The 27,811-nt window shown below is 44.4% G+C and overlaps 1 protein-coding gene across 1 annotated transcript; it reads right to left on the reverse strand.

Annotated features, from left to right (window-relative positions):
- Positions 1-4,677: 4,677 nt before the first annotated feature.
- PEDS1 (plasmanylethanolamine desaturase 1) lies at positions 4,678-26,099 on the reverse strand. The gene is made up of 6 exons (XM_086474610.1): positions 25,829-26,099; positions 22,339-22,458; positions 11,170-11,261; positions 9,731-9,875; positions 8,860-9,072; positions 4,678-5,844 (listed from the first exon to the last, which is right to left on the reverse strand). Exons 1-6 carry the CDS (start codon positions 26,097-26,099, stop codon positions 5,723-5,725), a joined length of 963 nt encoding a protein of 320 aa, XP_086330736.1. The 3' UTR covers positions 4,678-5,722.
- Positions 26,100-27,811: the final 1,712 nt, after the last annotated feature.

Here is a 27,811-nt window from a genome sequence, read left to right on the forward strand (position 1 = left end):
TCCCAAGCACTTAACAGCCCACAAAGCTCAAAAGCAATTAGTATGAATAATTGGCGAACTACGTTCATTACGGCCAGAACCCGAGCAGCACTATCCCTCCTACTGCTTTACAAATACTCATCGTCACTTTCTAACAGTCTGAAGGCGTTTATGCGTTCGCAGCCCCGGCCTCTGCCCGCGCCGCCGGAGCCGGGGCAGCCGCAGCCGGCGGAGCGCCTAGCAGGGCGGCCGGGCTGTGCCTTCTGCTCCGCCGGCAGCCGGGACCCCCGCTCGGGCAGCCCGCTGGGGGCGGGAAGATGCACAGCGCGGGGTCAGGGCCTTCAGCCTCGCGGGACAGAAGTCCCGGGGCAGGGCAGGACCCCCGCACGCTGCTTGCTGCCTGACCCAGGGCAAGGACACGTACTTTCAGGCCTACACTAGCTGATAATGGATCTGGAAGAGACCTAAGGAACACCAGGAAGATCTACAGTGCTATGTTTTAGTCCACAGCACATCTTCTCTTAGCCCTCTTCAGTTAACACAGTAATAAGAAAGAAAAAAAAAAAAAAAAAAAAAAAAAGGGAAATTACTTCTACTTTGTCTTACAACACATATTCCGGAACCTGTGCCACAAGACACCATACAAAAAATTACAGAACCAATTACAAAGCACAATGTTTTGGAGACCCATTGCATTTTAAGCCATTTAGTCAGTCAAGTAAACTTTAATGCACTCAGCTTTTGGCAGCAAACAGAGCCAGGGTACTGGTTCTACCACTTACTCTTTGAAGCTACTTTAAAATAGCAATGATGGGCTTACTGCTTGGCTTTTATTTCATTTCATTCTAATACGGCATTTCAGACATGACCGAGAGCAGCACTGCACGACAGCAAGGCAGCTAGGTGGCACAAGAGCTCAGTGAACCCGGCCAGGAGGCAGGAACCACCGCAGGAGGCCCCGCTGCTGCCTCGCACACGAGGCAGGTGACTAGTTTAACCTCCTACCGACCAGAGCTCCCCTTCCACTTTTTAGGCCTGTTGCTAGTCAAGTTTTAGGGCGACTACAGACAGACACTGCACCTGAGCCAAAACCTCCTCGTTTGGCCGTGTCATAGGCAAGTCTGCTGACGCTGGCCCTGCACTCTTGTGCGGACAGCTGTGGGCCAGATCAGTTCTGGAGGATTTTTCTTTTCCTTTTTTAAATAGTGCAGAACAAAAACACACGAGAAAGGCACACTTTGTCAATGCACTTGTGGTCCGTAGGCTGGCTTAAAGAGTACCCCCTTTCCTTGCGCAGTGTGACTGCCTCACGCTCGTTTCAGCAAATGCTAGCTCTGAGCAGGGTTTCTCCTCGGTTGTTCCCAGTACTTCACAGAGGCAGCAGACAGGTCCAGGCTGCAGATGAGTGGAGAGAACACAGATAACTTGATCCAACAGCAAAAAAACAAAACTGCAGAAGTGGAGAAACATCAGAAGGCTGAGGAGGTTGAAATGCATCCATGGGAACTTCAAAGCAAACACTAAACCCAAGCCCGTCAGGCTGTTCTGAAGACTGGCTTAAGAGAAGGCCAAGCAGGATTTTAAGGCACTTTGCAGCAATTTTCCTCAGTTTACCACACTGCAATCCTTCCCCTTGCAGATGAGTTCCTAAACAGCTCTGCTAGTAGGACCTCTGCAACACTACAGATACACCTAAAGAAACACATCTGCTCCTGCTAGGCCCTCGCACGACTCATTGGAGGGCAACTACAGACTTGGCAGAAGTTGAAGTGAAAGACCACCTTGTCCTGAAGGTCCAGGGAGCAGGAGACTGACCACGTCTTTCTGTGGAGGCGAGACTGAAATCAAATAGCTTTCAGAAGCATTTAGTTAAACTGAAATGCAGGCCATCTCCGGGGAGTTCAAAAGGAGTGCCTTATTCTGCTTTAGCACTAATCTGTTCCTAATCAACTTAAAACAAATTTATCTTAAGCCAGATTTACATCTGTTAAGAAGGATCCACATAGCCTTTTGCTCCAGAATTGCCATATTGACTTTATGGAAGCATCCACTACTTTAAAGGGGTGGAACAGTTTCTAGAAACCAACTGAAGACCGAAAACCAAGCCAATTCATACAGGTATTCATTAACCCTCCTCCAAGGAGTAGGAAGCTTTAAGATACACCACAACTCACAACAGGGAGAGAAAGATCAAGGATAACCACACGAGAACTTGCTCACAGGCCATGCCACTGCCGTATGAACAGTGACGCGCATACGGGACCCTGGGAGACGCCAGCATGTCCATGTGTTGAGTCACCCCGAGCGAGAGCTGCTTCAGGAGCCGAGCACAGCATTGGCATGTAAAATGGCATCGAGATTAACGGCTGTCCCAGTTTCTCATAATTAAGCAAGATTAACAGATAGATAGTCCTAGCAGCCACCAGCATTAGTAGCTCGGATTTGTCTCCAGTAAGACTACAGATCAAGTGGCTGAGGGAAGTTTGGACAACAGCAATTGCCTTTAACACCGCTCTTGAAGTACAGATTCTAATAATTTATGTGCTTCAGATCCATTTGTGATACGCACTACATCACTGCTGTTCACTTGGCATTTAAATTTGCAGTAAGAGATGAGGTCTCAAAGGACTTCATGCTTAAGACTGGTTTACGCAGGAGTCCTGAGCATCCACCCAGTTCTGTACTGGGCTTTGACATTGGGTTACTTCACTCAAACTGGAGCTGAATGTGAGGGAAAGGGGAAGAAAGGGATGAGGGCAGTAGGGACGGACAACCAAGGACTACAAATCTGTTGGAATAGATTATGGGAATCTCAGGGTAGAAGCAGGCACGAATTTAACCTTTTGTCATGACAGCAGCAGTAACTACTGCAGTTCTTTGTACTCACAGCACCAGATGTTGTTTCCTAAGCATTCCTACACCTCTAAAACTACAGGACACTCACACTAGAAGAGGAGTAAGGAGAAGCAGTCTTTGCTCTGGACACATGGTAGTTTGCCCCATCACCTGACCAGCACTCAGCATATATTCAATGCAACACCTGCCACACCTGTTATGCCAAAGAAATTTAAGAGAAGGTTCAGCCACAAATAGCAAATATTAACAGATTAACTTTACTGATTCAGAGTAATGATTGACACACTGACTTCCATAATAGTAGAAGTCACAGTTCTTCCCACCCAAATTTATATTCACATCTCAATTTTTTAACATAAAGCTAAACACTCAGTGTCTGGAAATTAAAACAAGCAGAGATAAAACTACTTCCAGGAACAACTTTGAGCCAACAGGTTTGGCACAGAATCACACCTCAAACCCAGACCTGGGAGAAGCAGGCAATAATTAACAAAGAACCTACCAGCTTGCAACGGTTTTCCCTAACAAGGACTGCAACCTCCTGGCTGCCTCCCTGCTCCGGTGCTCTCTGTGTCCTTATACACAGCCTTCTTTGCCAAGGCATTTGATGGCATAGGTGGCAGAAAAAGGGGAAAATTTGCAGTTTTCACCAAAGATAGTATGAAATTATACACCCATCTTCCACAACAGCATTAAAGGAGTATTCCTCCTTCTTCCTCCAATTTCAACTACATGCATTTTGAGACTCCTGCTAAAATGGAAGTATTCTTTACTGTCAAAGCTACAGGGAGACTGATATTGACTGTGACAACTGGAATAGACAATAGTTTTATGTAATGGTATAAAGTTCTTCAAGGGTCTGAATCATTTAAACACATTAAACATTTCATAACCAAGGTACCAGCAGCGATTGTAACCTGCAGAACCCAGCTCAGACACATCTGCATTCAGCAGTTTCCACTGAAGGAGAGTTGCCAAGTCCCAACCCTTCCAGAAGTTGTGGTCCATCATATCTGAAGAAGTTGAGATCAAGGTCAGTCCAAACCTATGACTCAAAACCACTTTACCATGCTCTTCAGGAAAAGACAGTTTGAATTCGACACAATTTACAACAAGGGGAAATAGTCTTAGATTTGACTATCATTCAGGAAAGAATTAAACAAGATCTAAATCACATTAACTTCATAAAGTGCCTTTTGGATGTTCTTAGGGGACCTTCTCCCCCCTGCAATCCAGCAGAGTGACTTCTTCACATCCAAAACAGAATTACTTGCACTTCTTGAAAGTGCTTATAACACCTATAAGTGTTCAAGTTATCTAAAGGGCGGGTGTCAAGAGGATGGGGCCAGGCTCTTCTCAGTGGTGCCCAGTGACAGGACAAGGGGCAACAGGCACAAACTGGAGCACAGGAAGTTCTGCCTCAACATGAGGAAAAACTTCTGAGGGTGGCAGAGCACTGGAACAGGCTGCCCAGGGAGGCTGTGGAGTCTCCTTCTCTGGAGATACTCAAAGCTCACCTGGACATGATCCTGTGCAAGCTGCTCTAGGTGAACCTGCTTTAGCAGGGGGGTTGGACTAGATGACCTCCAGAGGTCCCTTCCAAGCCCTGCCAATCTGTGATTCTGTGAAAGGTGCTGAAGTCTGGCATAATATAGTGTCAAGCTCCTACAACTCTGATAAACAATTGATCACTTCAACCTAAACAAGACTTAACAGTCTGCAAAGTACTTCAGGTGGCTGGAATAGCATGAAGCATTTTGTAACCAATGATCAAGTTCTTGGCCTAAGTGCTGACAATGCATGAATGAAGAACAGCAACAAGACTTAACAAACATGATTAGTATTATCCAACTGCTTTGTTATAAATATATTATATACATTCAAACATCACATTAAAATATTATTCCATTACACCAGAAGAGATTAAGGCTTTAAATTATTTACAGAAACAAGCAAGCACCTTAAAAAAAAAAGAACAAAACACCAGTCATTGACATTTCCCTTCTAACATTACAAGATTGATACCTTGAGCTCTTGAATACAGCTATTTGCAATGTGCCCAATGCTAGAACTATTTTAAACATTTATTGTCAGGGTAGGAAACACTTAATAGAAAACTCGTCAGTGAGCACGCCACATGAACGAACGTGAGCACGTGTTGTACTGGGTGCCCTCCCTCTCCTCAGAGGCTTGTTAAGTTGAAGGCTTACGCAGAAACGGTTTGCTCAATTCCACGTAGAGAGTAGACCAATTTTATTTTAAGGGAAACTGAAGACACTTGAGGATTTGTGGCCCACTGGTGGAGTGGGATTCTCAAAGTCTGTTCCACATTACATCAATTAGATTTAACATGATAGCGAAGACAGAGCTGTACGTTTATCGATCACTAAGTGCCTTGAACAGTCATGATTTTATAGGCTTCCATTACTCTGACACACTGTTTTCATGCAGTGTATTTGGACTCAAACATGAAGTGACAAACTGTTGTCACCTTTCTCCCTATAGGTCTTAGGCAACAAGCTATTTTTAAAGTGTTAAATAATGTTGATACAACACATGTTTACTATGCCACCACGTACCAATGGAGTGACTGTCCTGCCTTCTGGCTTGCCCGATAGCCTTATGAGATACAGCGATGAAGTACTTTCTAAGATGTAAGCAGACGTGGCTAAACAAAAAGGTGCTCGGTAAGAGTAATCATCTTCATTTCAAGTATTGTTTTAAGAATTAGTTCTTTTCATTACAGTCTGTATTAGCACTTTTTAGTTTGTGCTTTAGTCTGTTATTTCTTTGCAGGTCTTGAATTTGGCTGATGGCTTTATATTTAAAAAAAACAAAAACAACCAACATTGGCAACAAGTTAAGGATTGCAGAAGGCTGGCAAAAGTTATTTAATTTTCTGAGCCCATTTCATGTCATCTGCTCTTGGCTTCTCCCCAGTAACTCCTTGGATAATGTTCTCCAAACACCTCCAAAACCTTATCTTCTCTAACGGATAGTTCAGCCAACCTAAGTGATTGCAAAGGGAAAAAAAAAAAAAAAGATTAGTTTGTCATAGCACACAAAGTTCAATGTCTTGCAATGTTTATTTAATAACATTCTGTAAATTAAACACAAGGGAAATGTAAGGGGAGTTCAGAGGCAGACTACTCTATGGCCACTGCAAAGCTATCAGAAAAGCAACCATCAAGTTGAATGTGTTAGAAGCAAGACATTTGTATTAGTAGCACCTTGGATTTAGTACTGAAATTTAAGCAATCAACCAAAAACCCCAACCCAACAATTTCAGCTATTTTCCCCACCAACAAACCCAGCTCAGCTTTTCCCTGTGTAGCAGAGCAAGAAAATAAATACACACAAGATGGCTCTGAAATCTCAAAATACATCACCAATGCCACAGTTTCTAGGAAAAAAAAAAAAAAATAAAAAAAAATCGATTTTTGTTTGGGACCTAAACACCACTAACTAAGGCTCAGCAAACTAAAGCTTTTTCTTAAATAAAGCCTCAAGTTTAGATAGTTCCAACATCAGTTTTCATTTTTAAGGTACTGAAATGCATTATGCTCTCCCTGGGCAAAACTGAAGTTTGCATAACTGATTGCTAATGAAGCCTGTGATGGAGAAATCTTGTTGTAGTACCATGCTGCTGACACTGGACACTTCCTGGATCAAAAGGGCAGCACTGCTGGCAGCACACTCCCAAAGCCACGCAACTCAGCTCCTCTGCCTCCCAGTAACCAAAAAGGCTGTACAGGCTGATATGGGACAGGCTTTTACCATTTTATGTAAAAATGGCAGTAAGTGCCACCGTGTTCTACATGCAAGAGGAGTTTAATGCATCTTTCCTAGCCTACAGATTTAGGGCATTTTGAATGCCTTGTAGAAACGTTGCCCTGTACAGACCGTGAGGCTGGAACTCACAGTCTTCACAGGCCTCACCCTGAATTCAGAAGGGCTTTATGTCTCACTTTTTAGGATATAAATTAGTACATTAACTTGATTTTCTGATACTGTACGAAGAGGCAATTTCACAGGGTTTTATTACAGTATATTATATAGTAACTTTAGGCCTCTTTTATTAAATATTGTAAAACTATGAAATCAAAAAGAAATCAACACCAGGAAGTGTTATTTCCCTGTAGAAGTTTTCGTACAACCAGGAAGAGATGGATGCATGCAGGGTTACATTAGTTATCTCACACTTACAGGACTGTTCTGTAAGCACATGTTACACTTTACTCCATATACATTTCTGGAAAAGGGAAAACAAAACCAAAGGAGAGACAGGAATGAAGAAGTTGTTACCACAATGGAAACAGTGAGCTAGCAGCAGCGGTTCGCGTTAAGAGGAAAGAGGTAAGACGCAGGGTACACGAGCAAGCCTGGACCACAGGGAAGGTGCTGCAGAGCCAGCTCCGCTGGGTCCAAGTACCATCCCTACAGTGGTGACAGCCAGCAGAAGGAAAACAACTGCTCTTGACAGTGATGTCTTAGACTATGTGTATAGCTATTAGGGAGCAGCAATACTAAAGGGAGAGAGCACTGAGGATATTCACTGCTGAGAAACATCATATTTCTGGAGAGCTAGATCACTCCTGATCAGACACAGACACAGCTGGCAGGCTCTGCTGAAACAGGCACTCTCTTCAGCCACCTTGTGTAGTTGGATACGACCTTCCCCAGCTCACCTGCAATCCTGCAGCTCCACTCAACTCACTGTACACTGATGCCCTTTAAGAAGCCAGGCCACGCATTTCTCATTAACACAGCCATCACCCCTCAATGAAAGAACGATTCCTTCTTGGTGTCTAAAAATGGTAGCCAGTCCAAAAGCTCTAACATTGGGAATGCCAGCAAGCTGCTACCCAACACCCTCCCTGGCAATGATACAGTGGCAGACCTTTACATACATAGGTCAGCTCTGAAACCAAGCATACTCTTTGGACTTGACTATCTACTCTTAAGTCACTAAGAAGTGCATTACAATAGCTAGTCCTATTTTACTTGGTAAAGGCCCCTTTTAAATAGTGCACCGATTGCATATTTCTGTCCTCTCCTCACTTCCACCCTGGAAGAAACAGTAATCAAGGCTGCAGAAACACTTTGCTCCACTGAAAAATCCAAGTACACAATCTACCATGCTGTATTATCTCAGACTAGTATGGTATGAATGCTTACAGAAAGCATGAAGTGAACTGAAGTACATGCTCTTTTTTTTTTTTTAAATGAGAAAAAAAAAGCAACTAGCCTCAGACTGCTAGTAATGGTCAGGCTTTAAACTTTCAGGACATAGAGCTGAAAAAAAGCTCTTAGGGTGGCAAGATTTTTACCATCATTTGTCAAGTCAGGCTTCTTAATTGTACCATGTTTTTACGTGACATTCTGGTCATGAGAACTAGATCTGTTTCTTAGCAGAGATTTCAAAACCAACATGAACTGCTTGTCAAAGCCAGTGACAGAATGAAGAACCAGAGTGGTTTACTTCCACCTGTCTGATTAACGTGGTAACTTATTCAGGATTGTGCAACACTGGTGACTGAGTATACCCACTTGTACAGTGGGCATAAAACTGAACATAGATGTAAGAGGAACTGACAGCCAGTTTTCTGCCAGCCTGTCCACTCCTCTGAGTGAAATGCTAAAAATCCAGAAGCCTTCCTTCAGAAATGAGCATTCAAGGTAAGCTGCGCTTGCAGACAGTATGTGCTCTTCTGAAGGAACAGCAGCTTTAAGACTTTAATCAACAAAATCCACTACTAGCATGAGATTACCAAGATACCATGCAATCGGATCTCAGTACCACTGACTACCCTATCGGGCTGAAAGTTACCTTTTAGCTCATCACAAATCTTCCCCCCACATTTTTTACACAACAAAAATGAGCTTGTGCAGCTAAGAGCACAGTTAATTTCCTCATGTAATTTTCTAGGTATTGAACAGCTATCACTAAGTTACATCTTGCCAGGTGAATTGCACTAGGCTACTGAAGAGAACTCGCAGTATGAACTGTACAGATGGCAGTACCAGTTGTAATGCAGAAGTACGTCTCGTGTGGAGACACATGATGGATCCTGTGGTGCTTTCGTGGCAGGATAACATGCCAGTCCTGTAGAAATACGACCCAGCGTGGAAGACCAAAGTACGTGTGAGACCACTTGTGAATCTGGTTCGTCATGGTTATGAAGATAATAAGGGCAAAGACATAACACTCCCAAGGACATGTTTCATATAATGCCTCTGCAAAACAAGATGCGTATCTTTAAATACCATTTATGAAAAGGTAAATTTCTACTAGGAAAATGTCGTCTTGCCCAGAGCTGCCTGGTGCTGCAGGAACTAACAAAGGCCTCAACAAAGCCACTCTGGCAGAAGTGTCACAAGAGCCAGTGAACCATAAGCAATTCCAGAATGTCACAAGACAGGCTGGGAAGTGCCAACGTCTGCCAGCTCGCCATAGACAGAAAGTTAAACTCTGAGTTTACCATCTATAAAATTAAATTTATCCTTTAAATCCTGCACTTCCAGTTTGCAAATAAAGTACTTCTACACAAAGATGAAGTGCTTTTCTACACTTCAGAACAATGAGTTTCCCTATATACATAGCTTGACCCCTCTTACGAAAAGAACATTTACCATAACTTCTAATGCTTCCTTGTGAGACTCTTCAGCCAGAGGTTCTCTGCTGAGCTGGAGAATCTAGCTGTCCCACCTTGTAGTTGCTTTACCTCCAAGAAAAAAAAAAGTTTCCCCTCCCTCCTGCCAGGCACATCATGTTTCTAACAGCTATTACTTGTCATCTCACATTCACTGATTTCTCCTAGCTTTACACAGACAAATGCTCATTTAAATATCAACAAAAAAGCTAAATCTACGTAAGTCAGAAGTAACAGCTTACCTGAGGAAAAAGAAACAAATTTGTATGCCATGTTTGCCAACGGGACTAGTGTCATAAAGCAGTTGTCTCCATTGGTCTCTATAAAATCATGTCTGGTAATTGCTGTGGGGTCAATATGATGCTCTCTAAAGGGTCTGATGAAAGCCTGAAAAACCAAATCGATAAATACAACACCATGGCTCAATAATGGTCTTGGAAAGAAAAATAAAAAACCCTCAAAAACCCCTCACATGCACTCCAATCTGATGACTGAGTTTACCAGAGTTCCATAGTACAAAGCACATAAGCAGGATTCAAACCTTTGTGATGACACCACTTCAGATAATTTGATTTACATTTGCAAAGCAATTCAGTTCCCAGACTCAAATCCAGTTTTTCATTGCTTTTCAGTTTTATTATTCTTGATTTTCACTCAGGACATTTAGTCTCTAATCTCAAAAAAACAAAGCATCAGCATCCTAATTTCACAGATAAAATAAGCCTATGAAATTCACAAGTATAAGTCACTTGCTAAGCAGCATAAACCAAGAAAACACTAAAAAAAAAAATTCAGCCTAACATTTTGTATGGGCTACAGGTGACAGTATTAACAGACTAAATGCAAGTTAAATGACAAGACGAACCAATGTAAGTCAAACAGACCATAAAAACATCTCCTCCAGGAGTAGAAATCACATCTGAATACACAGTCCCAGAGGAGATAGAGCAAATGTGAAAGGTAGGACTGGGACAGTAGTATTTCTGGATTATTACAAGCAATATCCCATATATTTTTTTTCTAATATTGCACTACGAGGAGTAATTAATTGTAGCTTTGAATGAGTTTATTTTTAAAAACAGATTATTGCTTATTACACAAGTCAGTGCACCTTCCACTAAGCTTCTGGCATTTCTAGCTGCAGATGTGTAACATCTCAAATCTAAATCTTCAGTCAGCACCACTCTACTACTACTACATTTACAATAGGGGCCAGTAGCACAGACCACTGGAAAGACTTCTTACTGGAGTAGCTTCATGTTTCAGAAGATAGCTTTTAGAAAGCTTAGGTACACAAACAATTCTTCACATCTCTGTGGTTTTCGGCATTTTGGAAGATCTACATTAGTCTAGCCAGGTTTCTATGCTTGTGGTGTCACATTCTCATAGGACCTTGGGAAGGTCTGGTATTGCAAAACTGTGTGCAAACCTTAAACAAGGTGATAAAATGGAACAGGGTCACCTTGCACATGTCATCTAGGCCAAGTGTAAACATGGCACTTCACCAGCAATATACCATGCCATTTAGTGGGGGAGGGTTCTGGGAGTGGGGGAGCTGGTTACATTGGCAAGACTGCAAGAAAGATTCAGCTTATATACTCTTAACACAGCTGGGAATACTGGTAGTGTTTCACAAAAGTATTTCGTAACTTTTTCAAGCTTAAAGATAAGAATCTCAAACCTTTCCAACTATGGGTAGCTCCACAGATCCCCAGGTATCTGCTCCCCAGTGAAATAATCCTGATAGAAAGTCAGCCGTAATAACTCCTGCAACTTGAATGAGGAGAGACACAGTTAGATATACACAAGCATTTTTACTGATGTATTCACATTTTACACTTATTTTACAAGTTATCTACCTCTAACTTCAGATATTTCCAGCCACATGAGGCCTCCCCAGTCCTCACAAGGTAACTAGGAAAAAGAGGTTAACAAGACACCATTTGGACAGCTACAATATTCATTAAATCTATAGCACAAAATCAGCGTCTTCTGCAAAAATGTCAATCTTCTACAGAAGAGCTTGACAAATCTTTAGAATTGCTGGTATGGGAAATATTAGTAAGTTTGGAACTCAATCACTTAGATCTCCCTACCCTCTTCCTCGGTAGTGTTTAACAGATTACTTCTCTATAAAATAGTACTATCTGTTGGGATGGCTTTAACAGCTATCTGGAGACCCCTCCTCTTCTCCCTTGGTCCCTTACGTCTGTAAACACTGAACTCCAATGACTACAGATACGCACTAAATAAGATGCCACTCCTGGGTACAGCAATAGTATTTACAAAATAAGACCGGAACATCAAACAACTTCAAGACTGTGGCATCCACAGAAGCTATAGGCAAGACCTCCAGAAACCATGTTAACAATTCTCTGTAAGGGACATTGTGCACTTCTGAGACTTCCACACTGAGTTACAATACACCATTAAACAGAGGTCATTGCCACAAGTGTAAAGATTTTTCTAGCTGCCAACCACGATAACTTTAGAACTGCAGTCAAGTAAAGGTGATTTTCAGTCCTTGCATGTAAAGCTGTATTTTTGCCTTCATGTTCTGGCTAATCCTGACATTTAAAAGTAAGGATGCAGGAGATGCTATCTGATCAGAACAGCTGCAGATTTTCCATTTAGTCACAGATCTGTCAGATGGTGTTTAACAGACACCTATCACTTCACCTGCAGAAGTCATCCAACTCCCAGGTTCCCAATCCCTTCAGTAATGAAGTCTCCAACACAGTTTTAGACACCCTCCTGCATAAGCTCTACTGCCAGGCTCTTTATGCTTTTGAGGAAGAAAATTCAGAGAAGATTGCTGAAGAAGTCCCCCTGTTTTTAACGGAGAGGCTAGGGCAATGTGGCATACAGCACAGCAATATAGCTACAGCAACACAGCAGAGAGCAAGATACTGCCTTGAGACCTCTATGCTTGAGGGATTTAGGACTGTCAGACCCTGCCCTTTAAAAAACAGAGACACCAAGAGGTAGCAGTTCAAGCCAGCACATCTTGCTCTGAGCAGGTTTCAAGAGATTAACCAGGTCTGGATGGAGTCCAGATTTGCTAAAGAATGAACCAGACTAAGAATCGGGATCCTTTTTCACCACAGTGCCTTCTCTTCAGAAAGATCTTTCAGTTCCTTTTTTCTGAGATTAACCACCCAGTGAACATGTATACAAGCATACTTTGTGATTCTCCTCTGTGGAGCCAGCGTTCAGGCTCTGAGAGGGGAAGGCAGCACACACATCTTACCTGCTGGCCTGGTTAAAAGAATTCAGCAGAAGCACAACCCATATTTCAAAATAGCTACTGTGTACTGTGCAAATACAATACACTTGGGAATCGAGAGCGGCTGATCTCAGTGCAAATCCCTCAAAATTACATACGGAGTTCATGCCAATTAAAACACTATATACTGATCTTGCAGTCTATTGTTAAATGAGTCACAGCAACAGAAACACAAAGCTTATGAGTTCAAAACATATGTTTCAAAGCAGCTCAGTTCGCAATTCCCTACTCTCCTTTGGTGCTCAGAGCACAAGACACAGTCACTTACTATTGGCAGTTCTCAGAGAAGCCTGTGACAGAATGGGACAACTCACCAATGGACAACCCAGAGAGAGTGACAGGGCCAGGCCAGAGTGGCTGGAACACAGTTCTTTTGTTTTCCCCACTGATATTTACAAAAATCAGGGTGTTTACAGAAGTCGTGCATTGTAACATAGCCTTTGCAGCAGTAACACCAGGGAGTTACAAAACCAGAGGTGATGCAGGAAATTTATTTTTTGCTCTGCCTGCCTCACCAACTCTTCTTCAGATGTCCGTGAAGCTAGAGGAATTCCTGACTTTCTCCTCCACTAGCCAGCATTTCTTTCTCTGTGTGTCCAAAGACTTTCTTCAAGCACAGCTTCTCATTTATAGTACTGAGGCTTTCTGTGATGGGCAGGTATCTGTCTGCCTGCTCAGATGTTAGGCAAGACAATTCCAACTCCCTTGTAATCCAACCCAAAAGTTAAAATTGTTGTTATACTGGTTCATCTTGCTTTGACTCAAAGGCATCTTGTTATTCCTCCCTCTCTCACAGAAATTTAAAAGCAATCTGAGATACACCAGGAAACAAAACAAGTGTGCATCTTTCCCCATAAATCACAGAACTTTATTCACCCCAGTTGCAATCTGGCCTTTGCCTGATTTTCCTATTCCAATCAAGGCACCTAGGTCAGCTGCCTTGAGAGTCCAGTTTAACAAAGTTCTTCTAACATTAGCAGGATTGCTACAGAGCAGGTAATCTTTAGAATGTGAAAGAAATCAAGGTTGTTCTGTTACTATTGATCAAATGCTCTTCAACTTCAGGGCACAGCAGTTACCTACAGTGCATGCAGCATAGCATATTTCAGATATACCCCTCCTCGAGGTTACCTTGTGCTTAGCTGATCCCTTGCCTCTGCAGTCCTTCCCTTTGCCTTTCATTTTCAAAAAGGGAGAAGAAACAAAATCAGGATTAGTGTGGCACCTACTACCCCAAAAGGATTTCTTTTCACATTATAAATCAATGCCCACTGCTGAATCCATTACCTAGTTGGCCCAAACTCTTAAACACAGCACGAGACACTTCATCTTTTATGCATCATCTTATTGTACTGAAGACAGCTTTTTTTTGTTTTGTTTTTTTACAAGCAGTAAATTCTGTACACTTGTTTTTGTTTCAGAGCACACATGTAAGCTACAGTGAGACAGGGTGGAGCATAATAGGTTTTAGATCTGCACCTAGCAGCTGGATGAGCAAACAGCCTTGATTCAGGGGAAGACATCCAAACAACACTTCACTTTGCAACAACTAAAATACCATTCTTGCTGAGGTAATCACCCTATTAACCCACATTGCCTCTGGCACACTGCATTATCAGAGTTTGAGATAACAGCAGGAAGAACAACAAAAATAGAGGCAAAAATACTGCCAGTTCAATAGATATTTTGCATGTTAGCTTTCTACCAGCTGACATCAAAGTAAGAGGAAAGAACAAGGGTGCCTGAAGCAGTGCATTATACTAAGGCAATCTGAAAAGAATTAACTACCAGAAATCATATTGCAGCTGTATTGCAGAAGGGCTTGCTCACTCTTCAGCAGTTGTGTATGATGAGTTGTAATAAAAGAGCAAAGACTGTACCAAAGGTTATACATGACTAGCATTGCAACGCTTTGTTTGCATCCTGTCTCCAGACTCAGAAGGCTCGGGCAACACTGGACTGAACTCAATATTCTCATATACCTAGCCCTGTCTTTAGTTAAAACAGGAGAACCAAGGTACAGGTGTTCAGCCACTTCTCTAAGGTGGTGTAAGACTTGATGATCTGTCGTCAAGGTTGGGAGGGTGAGGTTAAGACTGACAGCCCTGAACATGAATCAAGAATTAATCACAAAGGCAGAAAAAGCAGGTTTATCCACAGTATAGGTCTATATGAACTGCAAACGGTGGATTCACATACTCATTAGACACAAGATCAGCAAAGCATTAGAGAAATATTGCTCTGTACAGGTTAGTTTTACTCCAGCCTCCTGAGTGGTGGGATGGAGGATCAGCCCATCTATGGCTTACATCTGAAGAGGAAGTGAGTACTCAGAAAACACAGGAGGAGGGGAGGAAGGCATTGCAGTTAAGAAGCGAGCTGCAGAAGTTGCTCAAAACACCAGGATTTCTTTGTTTCAGAATCAGGAGAAGAGAAAAAGGCCTAGCGTACAGGGAGACCAAAGGTGTACAAATGAACTTCAACCGGTAGCAGATGTTTTAAAAAATTTGTCAACACAGGGCTGACACACACATTGGCTAGAATGGCTGCTTCCAGCCACCCTGTACTTGCGATCTCTTGCACGGGCATGCCTACACGCACAGCAGCAGCTGCGGGACGCCTCAGAGGAAAGGAATTCCTCTCATCCCAGTGAGGGGACGTCCCAGAGCACGACCACTGGCACTCACAGACGCATCACCTGCTGTGCAGTGGGTCGCAGGGCTGCAAGTGCAGCTGGCCCAGACACATAATCGACACAAGATGGCTTTGCTCCCGCTTGTGCTCTGTTCAGACACCAGATAATATGCAGCGGTTTGTGTCACAGAAAAGCCCACACTCCTCTTTCTTGCTTAAGCACCAAACTGAATTGAGATGTCACAACTTGCAATGAAGGGCGTCTCTTGTGAGAGAGAACCACTTCCTGCAGCCACACTGCTCCCGGCGCCAGCGGAAGGAAGCCAAGCGAGAGCGGGACATTTGAGGTACAAGGCGTTCACGAGATAAAACTATCTTGCATGTTTGCAACAAAAAGGTGTTCACCAAAGTTTTACAGAGCCAAGTGTAAGCCTAGCTTTGCATAGATATAATTCTATTGTAAGGCTTCTGGGTTACAATGAGTATATAAAGTTTTATATTTACTGTAAAATTCAGCTAGACTCTCTACGGAGGAAAAAAACAGGTGTTACTAAATAACTTGATGCTATTGTCTAACACCATTGAGAAGTACAGTCATTTTTAATCAGTGACAGTACAAACTAGCTGAACGTTACAGCACCAAAGAGTCAGGGGAGTGGCTAATTCCACAACAGAAAAAAAGATGTTGTTTTTCTAAAAATCAATATGCTGAAGTAACAGTTGTTTGTTGCTTATAAAAATAAAATGCCTTAGTCATCTGCATTCCACATTTACTGGCTCTCAGTACAGAGAAGGGGTTTGATACTATGGCAAGTTACGAGGCTAAGAAAATAATCCCTGACCATTTCAACAAATATAAAGTGCAGCATCTTAAAAGCAAAAAAGAAGAGTTAGTAGTTTTGCCTATTTAAAGCTGAGAAACATTCAGTCAGAACTGATGTTCTCACCGCATGTGCAAGTAAGCAGAGAACACAGCTGAATTATGAAATAAAAGGGGAGGCCCCTGGATATTATATACATTGTTATATACAGTAGTTGTATTACATTATTACTGGGTTTCAAATAAGCCAGGTCTATAATACATGCACTCCAGAGATGGGAAAAAGCCTGTCCTAAGTCACACAAGCTTATTTTGCAAGATTGGCACACTACTCATACAGTGGACATTTCTCCTCCTTCCCCCACATACTCCAGTTACTCCCTGCTATGGGAAACGCATCTAATCCACTGCCTCCCAGTCTGAGGAGGCACACCTCTCACCTTGCCTTCAGCTTCAACAGACCTGAACACCAGCCTCGGGGCAGAAACCACACAGCTTGGGACACTGCCAGAAGCTACCAGTAAAAGGAGATCCCCAAGTAACCACGGTACCATCCCCCCTCAAGCTAAACAGCAGCAGATCTAAAGCAAATACTCATTTACCAAAAGCATGACTTGGCTAAGAATCACTACCTGATAAACTTAATAATAGGAACTGCCAAATTTTATTTTCATGTCTTTAATCTTAGTCTGTTAGCACAAAGCAAGCTATTCCTACTATTTCTCCAGCTGATGGCTGCTTGCCAAGAACCAGTCACATTTAAATGACAAAATCCTGACAACTTTACCTAGGTTCAAGTTCTTAAACAAAAAGCAGCACTGCCTATACTTCTCCCAGAAAATGCATTACTAGAAGAAGCAAATAAGCCATTCCAGAAGAAAGTGATGAAAAGAATACAGAACAATGGATACTAAATGAAAACCAAGAGCAAATTTTCCCTCACTAAAAAAAAAAATCCAGTACTTGCATTAGTATGACTAATCAAACTAATCCTCTGGTTTCATCCACTTAAAACGCTCCTAGGAATCAAGCATGGTGAGCTCAGCTCTCGGGAGCACAGGCAGCTTTGTGCATGCAGGCTGGCACCCAGAGGAGACCCAACACCTGAACATCTGCCTGGCGTGGGATGCAAGCAGCCATAATGCCGGTTTTGTTCAAGGCCTGCTCTCTCACTGAGAGACTCTGCCACCACTCACTATAACCCACTGCATCAGGGCAACACTCCAATATGTGTTCGTGTTTTGAAGTGCAAGAGGCAATATTCCAAGTGAATTAGGGCCACTGAGACCTATAGTTCTTAAATCCTTGAGCCAAAGTCCCCTGCAACTTTAAGAGAGCCCCTGACAACCCTGCAAGCACACAGAGATTTCTTTGTCCCAGTCCCCGCTGCTGACAAAGAGCGATAGCACGTCCACTGCGCACCCAAGTGGGAAAGCGCAGACGGGGCCCTGTCACCAGCTTCCCTCCACTACCAGGGTAAGGAGTCACAGGCAGCGAGAAGGGCTGGTCTCTCCCCCATCAGGGTACAGCCTTCACCCACCCTGCCCGAGCACAGCGGCTGGCCCACTCAAGAAGTTCATCCTCTAACCCAAGGTACATGAAGAACAGGCGTCGACATCACCTGCCCAAGCACAAACCAGCCATCTACTCTGTAATTCCTCTTACGAGAGCAACAGCCTCCGGGATCCTCTGGTGCTGGAAAGGCCAGGAGCTCCTAAGTTAACACACACAACTACTAAAAACTGGATCAATAGAAGATATAATACAAATTGTGTTAGTGCAACGCAATTTTATTTGTGCAATACAAAGTACAACAAAATGTAGAATCAGAGTTTTGCCCATTTAATCACAACTAGAGTTAAATAAACAAGAGTTACTTCAGGTGGGGTGAGACAGCAGGTGACAAAAACTACATTTATTTGGACCAACACTGAAATAAAGGATAATTTTCCTTCGTTAACTGAGGTTTCCCTAGTGTAATTTCAAGGACCTTTTAACCCAAAATTTCAAGTAGAAATGCACTTTAATGTACAATGTAAACCCAAAGTGCAGTGACATCATTACAGTTCTGTCTCTTGCTGTAAAGCAGCAGGACTTTGAAGCAGCTGATCCACATGCACAGCAGTCCATTTCATAAAGCATTGACGGTCTCTAGAGTGCTTTTACTCCAACGTGTGCCAGAGCTTTCATGTGGATTACACACTCATCACTCAGCTCTGCAATGCAGCTAACCAAGTACAGCTCTGCAGAGCTACTCAAGCTTGGAACAAAACGGTTTTGGGCCTTGATCGGAACAAGTTTCTATGTTGAAAGTGAACTAAACTATTTCTTTGTGCATGCTCTCTGGCTAACCACATTTGCAATAGTGAAATGTGTACCTCAAATGGATTAAAAACACACTACTTCCCCATCTCTTAAGTCAGCAATAATTGTATCTTGTGCTGTGTCACAAGATGTTTTTAAAGCTATCTGCCCTACATGGGGCAGTTCACACGAATATAAACAGATTACAACACAAAGTGCAATAAACGGTATCTACTAAGAAAAAAGGTGACTGCAGATAAAAGTCAAACACCAGAAACAAGTCAACCCATTTGGAAAAAAGGCTTTAAAACCCTATATAAAGACATGAGGAGGGAGGGAAAAATAAAAACCAGAGTTCATGGTGTAACTTGCCAAACTTTTTATCTAGACACTATTAATACACCACCTATACATACACAACTCTTGTATACTGAATAATAACGCTGGACACCATAAACTCACCTGAAGGTGTAAGAGCTTTCAAGTCTAATCTTACACGGTGGGGCCTTTCTGCTTATCACACAAGTAATACCCATGCCAGCCTTGTGCCCAGCACTACTGAGCTTCTATTGAAGTGCCAGAGGGTGCTCTGATTCTGCAGTACTGCTAGGATGGTGTCCTGCTGCAGTGGGACGGTTCAGCTGAAAAAATGGGGGTATTAAACCTCCATCACACCCAGCCTTCCTAACCAAGGCTGCCCTGGAGTTACCTCTGTGCATGCAAATAAAATACCAAATTCAAATCTACAAAACTGTCAAGTCACACAGAGGAAAATTGTCATAGCTCCTCAGCAGCTGAAGATATTCAGAATAGGGCATGACTGGATCTAACACAGAAACAACAACAGTAAGATAGATCCACCCTCTGCCCACTTTTTTTTTTTTGACAGCAAGGAGGGGAAACAAATGGTCTCATCTCTGCTAAACCAGCCTGAAAGACAAGGGATTCATATGCCTCTTCCTTTCTAAGATCATCTTTAGTCAGCAGAAACCAGCCCAGTTCAAAAGCTATTCTAAAACGATGCCGTGAAGTTCTCGCCATCTTGTTCTAAAATGACGCCATGAAGTTCTCTTCCCTCACCCCACAGCACAAGGACCCACAGGAGATTCAGCCCAGCAAATGACAGCCTGCCACGCGAGTTCATTTCTTACCAGACTGCCTGCTCACATCAGTAAGTGCTTTCAGACTGGCAGTATGAGGAGGATTAAGTCTTTTTTGTTCCAAGAATATCTAGATTAAGATATTTACAGTATTACCCATGTTACAATTCTGTGTGCCTTCAAAAGCATAAAACCCCAAAGATATAACACAGCCTTTAATTACGGATCTAGGGTTTAGGCTAGGTGAAATGATGCAGACCCTGTTTCTTCAAAGAACACAGATACTCATGTAAGAGTACACAGGGGGTCCCAACAACACATCTTCACGAACAGGTCTGTGCAGCAGATCAGACCCAGCCCACTGGATCACTGATCACGATGAGATTTCCAAAGACCTGATGTGAACCTGATCTAGAGCTATGTCTTCATTAGCAGGACGGTTATTTTGTGATCTCAACTCAAAGGTCATTTCCAATCTAAGCTTCAGGAAAGCTCTCAATGAGAACACATCTGACAACTGCAACTCACTATTCCCTATCTCACCCATTATATCGCATGGGGTGAATGTCCTGAAGGAATCGGGTCATTTATGGAGATGAGTTTCACAAAATGTAGTAAAACCTAACAATCACTGTGAATTATAAATATCATTCACGCTTTACCTGGCGAAATAACATATTGAAGACAGCAAAACAGGACAGCATGCAGCACTTATTATATTTTATTGCAATCATTTTTGTACACACAATCAGTTATTTCCACACTACTTTATTTACACAGAATCCAGATTCTGCTACTTTAATCATTCACTACTACTTAAATAATGTTATCAGTGAATTGGCTGCTTTATCAGTTAAACTGGTAACCAGGATATCAGAGAACTCAAGCTTTTATCAACGTTATCTTTGAGATGAAAGCCAGTTGCAAACAGATTACACTACAGGTTAACCAGCACTACTGTCTCTTGTCTACATCTGTCCTCATCACTATGGAACAGTTCTCATGCCATGCCCTTCTCCATTCCTCCCAACACCCCTCATCAGCTGAGAATAGGCAAGACTAAAGCCAAATGAGCTGGTATGATTCATAGTGGGAGGACACTGCTCCCCCGTAGCCTCACACAAAGCCAGGAACAGACATCAGGAATTACCACTTCTCAGCTTTGGCAAAAATTCATAGCATCCATCGTATCACTGTTTGAATCTGCTGTTGTGTTTTGGGGGGTTTTTTGGGGTTTGGTTTTTTTTTTTTTGAATCATTAGCAATATACAACAGTGATTATGAACAAGTATAATTCTCTTCTAAAATATACACCACCTCACACAGTTTATACAAAAGTGACTTTTATTGAAAAGCACAGAAGTTGGACACCTGCAGCTAGTTTATGTGGTGTCCTGATGAACAACACCATTTGTTCTCCTTAACAAGGCAATTAATATGAAAGTATGTAAACACGTATACACACCCAACGTAAGTTAATACCACGTTCAATACGCATTGCAAGTACAGAAGATGACTGGTGAAATGCTTAGTTACTCTTCTCTTCCTTCCCTCATCCCCTATCAGAAGTTTACCAGAAAGCTACAAGGTATGCATTGCAGAGCTGACTCCTCTGATTTCTAAATATAATTCTCCTTCCTCTTCCCACATCCCCTCTCACACATACGTGACCATGCCGTTACCAGTTATGTTTGCTGCCCAGATAATGCCAACAGACCGAGTCAGCCCCAGATGATGACCTGCTTCAGCTCAGCCTGCTCCACTGCCCTCTCTTCTGCCAGTTCTCAAGACCGTGTCTGCGCAACAGCATTTCAGTACTATTCTAGTAACACAAAGCTCATGTAAACACTGATACTTTTTGCTCCGAGCGTTAGTCAACATTCAAGTTGTACACAGGCTTACGCTTTGATTGATGTTGTGGAGTTCCTTTTCACACCCAGCTTATTCTCAGACATGTTTTTTCTTTAGCTAATTCCATGCAATTCCTGATTCTATCAGTGAAGCTCTACAGCATCAAACTAGAATCATTTACTAGTTTTTCCTCTCCTTCAGTGAAAAGGCGGTATCACCAGCTCACACTGCATCTAGGCCAGCTAGCTCTGTACTGCTAAGATCCAGCCCACTTAAGTATCTCTACACAGCTAAGGCAAAGAGAGGAGACTGAGCTTGCTTGTCTACGCTTTCAATCAAACGAAACAGTAAGAGACCAAGAGTCACATTTATTACCACAAGAAAGCTGCAACTTTTCCAAAATACTCTGTTTTAGTTATCAGTCCTCAGAAATCAAGCCAGTTTGATGTCTGAAACACATTTTTAAAGATTTCTCTCAGGCTTTTGCTTTCTGAAAAGTTCTTGTAAATATTTTTGTCGATCAATGTATTTTGTTTCCAACTCTGCCAGTCTTGATAGCTATTCTCCCTCTCAATAGTCCTCACCCTTGCCATGACTACATAAGAATACCAAACTTCAATAGCTACATTAATACGTTAAAGACTTCACCTTCGAGGTACTGAGAAACCACTGAAATGAAAACCTGAAAGTAGAAACAATTTTCGCACATGCTCTCAGTTCCAGAGGCACTACAATCACGCACACAAACATCCTGCCCCCTTTCCAACAGTAAGTCAAACCTAAAGGATCACAACATTTCTTTCCAGCATTTCAACAGTCTTGCCTTGTTCACAGCAGTGAATAGTTAGTACTTACATATCCCAACAATAACAGAGGGCGTGTGTTCCAGTCGCAAGTAGAAGAGAAGATTGTAAAAATTGAAACAGATCAGAGAGAAGCATAAGATGACAGAGATCCATTCTTGTAGTCTCTTTCCTGTTGGAAAAAAAAAAGGAAAAAAAAACATGTTTTACTTTTATCTGAGAGGACATTTTGAAGTCTGCAATAACACAAGATTATTCTACTGCCTGGATGACTCACTCTGACAGGGAACTGAAACAAAAACTTCGTCATCCATGGGAGGTGTGCATACACCTTGTTAAATGACATTGCTCCTCCCCTAGTCACTGCTAAACCCTTCCCTCTGCCCTTGCCCAAGTTACAGGGACAAATCAGACACCATCTCACATTGTTCTAGTTTCCTTCTCCCTACGGTTGCTGGGATAACATTCCCTCCTCACCACATTTTTTTAAAATTTGCATTTCATTCAATATTCAGTGGTGCTGATACGGCTGAATCTGGGAACAATTTCTGGCCTCAGATGCCCTGTAGTGAAGTCACCTTGTGATCTGTAAAATTTAGAATCTCAGAGCTTGTAAATAAAGCCGTTACACTAACAGGAAAAAGCATCATCCTGTATTTTGGTGGCCCTAGAATTGCTTTCCTAACATCGCGAATATACTTCTTAAGCTTGCTTACTTAATTCCCGCAGTCTTGCCTTTGCCTTCCTGCTTCCAGGCAGAAGGCTATGACCTCTCAGCCATTCTGAGATGACAAGAGACAGAATAAGCAAAGAGAAAGAACTGGCACAAATTCTCTCTTGTACCTTGCTGTACTACTTCGTAGCTCTACAAAAACCTCATTTATTGCCTATAAAAAGGCAACAGACACATCAGAGTACGGTAACACTTTGAATATTCAGATTAACAGCAGAAAGCTTCTGCCTGTCACTCGCTGCTAGATCCTCACAAGGCACTGGTGCTGAAAGCAAGGGAACACAATGCGAGACCCATTGGGATTAAGGCCTCAAACAGACCTTTAATGCCTAAATCCAAGAAGGCGATCTGAGCTGCCACCTTGGCCCAGAAGCACCCTGGCTGCAGTTAGCTCTTAACAAGCTCAGGAGCAGACAGGTCAGTCTTCACCTATTTTAGGGGGCCAACCAGCACAGCTGTCTGCTGCCCAGGGTGTCCCAGAGCAGTTAACCCTGCAGCCCACTCCCCACTCCCTCCTGCAGCCTGATACACTTCGCACTGCTCGAGATTGAGGCAAAGGAACGTGCAGAGGAACGATCAGCAAGAGCTACATGAGGGGTGCACATCCTCTCACAGGAGCAGAGGCACTCTCACCTGTCTGGCATGTGTTCAGGACAGGAGCTTCCTTTCTACCACTCCTCTACGTTGGCCTGATCAAATTTCTCCTTTCTAAAAGCTAAATCAAGTCCTTCCTCTCAACTATACCATGTAATGAAAAGGAAACTAGGAACATCAAAGGAGGATCAGTATTATCTCCAATGTGCCTACAATGCAATATTTTAAAGTGTGAACAGACTTTTACAGTTCAGAGTTTTGTTGTAGAAAGGCCATGAGTATACAAAACTAACATTCTCCGCAGTAACAGAGAAAGGAACCGTAAAATTAAATTAAGACACAAGAACAAGCATATTTCAAGATAGCATCAGGTCACAATGTGGGAGACTCTATAAAGAGATCCCCGGAGTAATGAAACTAAGAGTTAATTAACACTCACTTCCTGCATAAGAAAACCACACCCTGATTAGAGGAGCTAAGTGGGTAGATCCTCACGGAACCATTAGCTGACTGCAGGGAAACACCAGGCTCCTTACCAGCGAGTCCCATGAGTTCACTCTATGCAAACACCAGTGTGCTCTGAACACAGGGCTCCCAAGATGACTGTCTGGAGGTATCAAGAGTCCAGAAATGCAGCCCCAGCTCTGGACAGACTGGGAAGGCAAATCAGTCGAAGGAGCTGAGTCAGCACCAATAACTTGTGTTTAAAGAGTAGCAAATTTACAGTTATGTACCACGTGAAGGAATAAGGTGCCTAAGGTGCCAAAGCCGCAAAGCACACAATTAAAGAAATAACAGATATACTCCACAGTCATATCCACTCTGCACAATTACATGTAATCCCTGTTCTTAAGAATTCATTAGTTCAACATCATGCACTTCCACCTTAACACACATTCTGACGTTATTTATGTAATGCCAGAAAAAAAATTGTACATCTAACATATTATCGCAGCTCACTGCTGATAGGTATCACCATACATATACTACTTCACAGACTTCCCAGGAACTTCTGTCTACAGCTAAAGATAAGGATAGCAAGTTGTTTGAAAAGGAAAAATCTTTTCCTTATGAGCAAGAGCACAGTGCAATAGTAAAGTTAGTGGCTGCTTTTCTGAAAAGCACAGGAATCAGCCACTGCCCGGATCAGAACTGTGTACCCAGCCGAAAGATGTCACACATCACCTTCTCACAAGGCAAGGAACAGGTGACCAATACAAGCTGCAACTTGCAGGCTTGCCCTGAACAATACAGAAAATGGAAAAACTAATGAATGCCTTTGTTTTCTTATCATTACTTGGCTCCATGCAAGTAAGAACACCTGCTTTTCCAGGTGTTGCCTTGAATGAGCAACCTAAGCTGTCCAGCTGACCTGCTGGAAACTGCAAGATGCTGAAAAATATCTTCCCTTTCCTAATCCTTCACCTGCAAATGAATTTACTAGGAACAGCAGGAATATCTGGCATCGCTCACACTGCTAGCTAAAAACAAATGACGTTTTATTATAAAGAGTTTGCAACTATTTTCATAGCATAAGCAAACAGCCACTGTCACTTTCTTAAGCTCTGACAAATAGCAAGCTTAAGGAAGACAAGAACAAACAAAAATTCAAACATCCCTCTGTCCCTTTCTGAGGTGCCAGCACTGGGTATCTCAGAGCCGTTCACCAAATAAATATTCTGAAGCGAAAGCTTCTGTTGTTACTTTGCTTAGCAACCAAATCTGTACACCTGCTTTTGGACGGAAAGGTTAACTTCTTGTTTGTTTGCAAAGGGAAGAGCATTCATTCTGGGGCGTTTCTAGTTGGAAAACCTCCACCCCAGCAGCACAGCCCGCTTCTCAGCCCTGCTTTAAGCGACCGCACTCTCCCGATCTGCCCAGGCCGAGGGGAGGGCGGGCAGCAGAGGGACGTGAGGCCGCCGGCATGCGGCACCCCACTGCCCACAGCCCCGCGCCGCCGCGCCCAGCAGGGCCCAGCCCCGGCAGGGCCCAGCCCGGCCCCCCCCGCCGCTCCGAGGCTCCCTGAAGCCGCGCCGGGAGGGGCCGCGATGCCTCAGGGCGGCCGGTGGCGGGGGCGAGGGGAGCGGGGCCTGAGAAGAGCGGCCCCCCAGAGGTACCCGGCCCCTGGGGGGAGCCGGCCCCCAGCCCCCCGAAAGGAACCACCCGCCCTGCTCCCCGGGCGCCCCCGCGGGGCGCAGCCCGCCGCCGCCCTCACCTGGGGAGTAGAGCTCGGCCAGCTCCCGGGCCCCGGCGTGCTGCGCGCCCCACCGCCGGCTGCCGCCCTCGGGCTCTTCCGCGGCCTCCGTCGGCGGCCCCACCACCTCCGCCCGGCGCGGGACGCTCTCGGCGGCGCCGCTGCTCGCCATGGCCCAGCCCCGCGGCGGCGGCGGCGGCTCCGGCTCCTCCTCGAGGCCGGCGGGCGGCGGCGAGCAGCGCCCAGGCCCCGGCGAGGGGCCCGGCGCCAGCGCTGCGGCCCGCGGCAGCATCGGGAAATGGGGCCGCGCCGCGGCGCTGCGGTGGGAGGGGGCGGGCGGGCGGGCGCGGCTAGGCACGCCCCGGCGCCACCTCCCGCCTATCGCCGGCGCCGCCGCGCTGCCGCCGGGCCAATGGGCAGCGCCGCCCGGCGCGGAGGAGCCAATGGCGAGGCGGCAGGGTCGGCGGCGTATCTGGAGGCGCCCCGCCCCGCGGGCCGCAGCTGGCGGCGGGAGCGGGCGGCGGCCGGTGCCCGGGCGCTGGGGGCGGAGGTGCCGGCAGCGCCCCCCGCGCTGCCCCCTCCGGCCGGTGCCTCGCGCGCCCCCTGGCGGCGCTGCCGCCCGGCGCGGAGACGGTCGCAGCGGTCACCGGGTGCGCGGCGCCTCGGGAGCCGTCGGGTTTCTGGAAGCCCCTTGCGTTTGCCGTGACCCGGCCAGTCAAACCGGCGGGTGAGGCTCCCGCTGACTGGACAAGGGGGAACATAACTCCCACAGTTAAAACGGGAGAAAAGGGAGACCCGGGGAGCTACAGGCCAGTCGGTCTCACCTCTGCCGCAGGATCACGGAACGGATCCCCCGTGGAAACCGTGCCAGGGCACAGGGACAGTAAGGAGGTGATGGCTGGCGGCCAGCACGGCTTCACCAAGGGCAAGTCCTGCCTGACCAATTCGGTGGCCGTCTCCAACGGGGTTACAGTGTTGGTGTGCAAGGGAAAAGCAACGAACATCATCCACCGGGACCTGTGTGCAGCATTTGGCACTGTCCCGCACAACGTCCCCATCTTTAAACTGGAGAGATGTGGATCTGACGGATGGACCAGGCAGTGGATGAGGAATTATCTGGACGGTCGCATTCAAAGAGTCGTGGTCAAGGGCTCGATGTCCGAGCGGAGACAGGGACGAGTGGTGTCCCTCAGGGGGGATATTGGGACTGGTGCTGTTTAACATTTTGTCAGCGACACAGACAGTGGGATCGAGCGCTCAACGGGTTGGACCAGGCTGTGTTTAGACTAAGGGATGGGAACGTTGCGGCATCGAGGGACACTGATGTTTTCACTAGACTTTTGTGAGGTTAGGCTGCTCTGATGCTAAGGGTTTTGCTAAGATCCTCTTAGGGTCACAGTGACCTTGGTCATGTTAGTACAGAAGTGGTGTAAATGTGAATGAATGAATGCCAGTTCAGTAGGATGTGGCACCTTTAAATGTGTTTTGAGATACGTGACCATATGTCCCCATTATGAATGTGTAAGTTAGAGGAAAGAGAAACAGTTTTAATTGAGGTATGGTTCTTGGGAATGTTTCCCAAGATTCCTTCAACATCTGTTAGTCATCTTGTTTTGTCAAGGCAAAAGGCTGTCAGTATGAGGAAAAAGCAGCAAGTTTCTCACAAGGTTTGGCTTTGGATGGGTTATCAAGTTCTCTTGGAAGATGGTTATTAGTTTTGCCTTGGTATCGGCTGCAATAAAGCTGCATCTCTCTGCAGAAACGTCAGTGTAGCTGCCTAAAGCTGAACCTTGCAAAAGGAAAAAGGTGCTTTGAAGCCCCTCCTAATCTCACCTCAATGTGACAAGACAGACAGCCATAGAGGAGAGGGTTCGGTCCTTTCCTAGAGACAAATCAACGCTCGGGACACAGTTGAAGAACATTCCTTTTTTTATCATCACCTTGGGGAGGAGGGAGAAACAGTAAGTTAGTTCATGGACCCTGGTGAAACCCCAAGAGCTGGCA

The sequence above is a fragment of the Leptosomus discolor genome, chromosome 17, assembly GCF_034619465.1.
Source record: "Leptosomus discolor isolate bLepDis1 chromosome 17, bLepDis1.hap2, whole genome shotgun sequence".
NCBI classification, from domain to species: domain Eukaryota; kingdom Metazoa; phylum Chordata; class Aves; order Leptosomiformes; family Leptosomidae; genus Leptosomus; species Leptosomus discolor.

Excerpts from the sequence above, each read along its gene's own strand:
- PEDS1 (XM_086474610.1), bottom strand. The coding sequence starts at position 26,099 with ATGCTGCCGCGGGCCGCAGCGCTGGCGCCGGGCCCCTCGCCGGGGCCT. Across the intron at positions 9,073-9,730 it reads ATTTGTTTCTTTTTCCTCAG|AGGCATTATATGAAACATGT; the intron begins GTAAGCTGTTAC and ends CTTGTTTTGCAG. Across the intron at positions 5,845-8,859 it reads GTACTTCTGCATTACAACTG|GTTGGCTGAACTATCCGTTA; the intron begins GTACTGCCATCT and ends GCAATCACTTAG.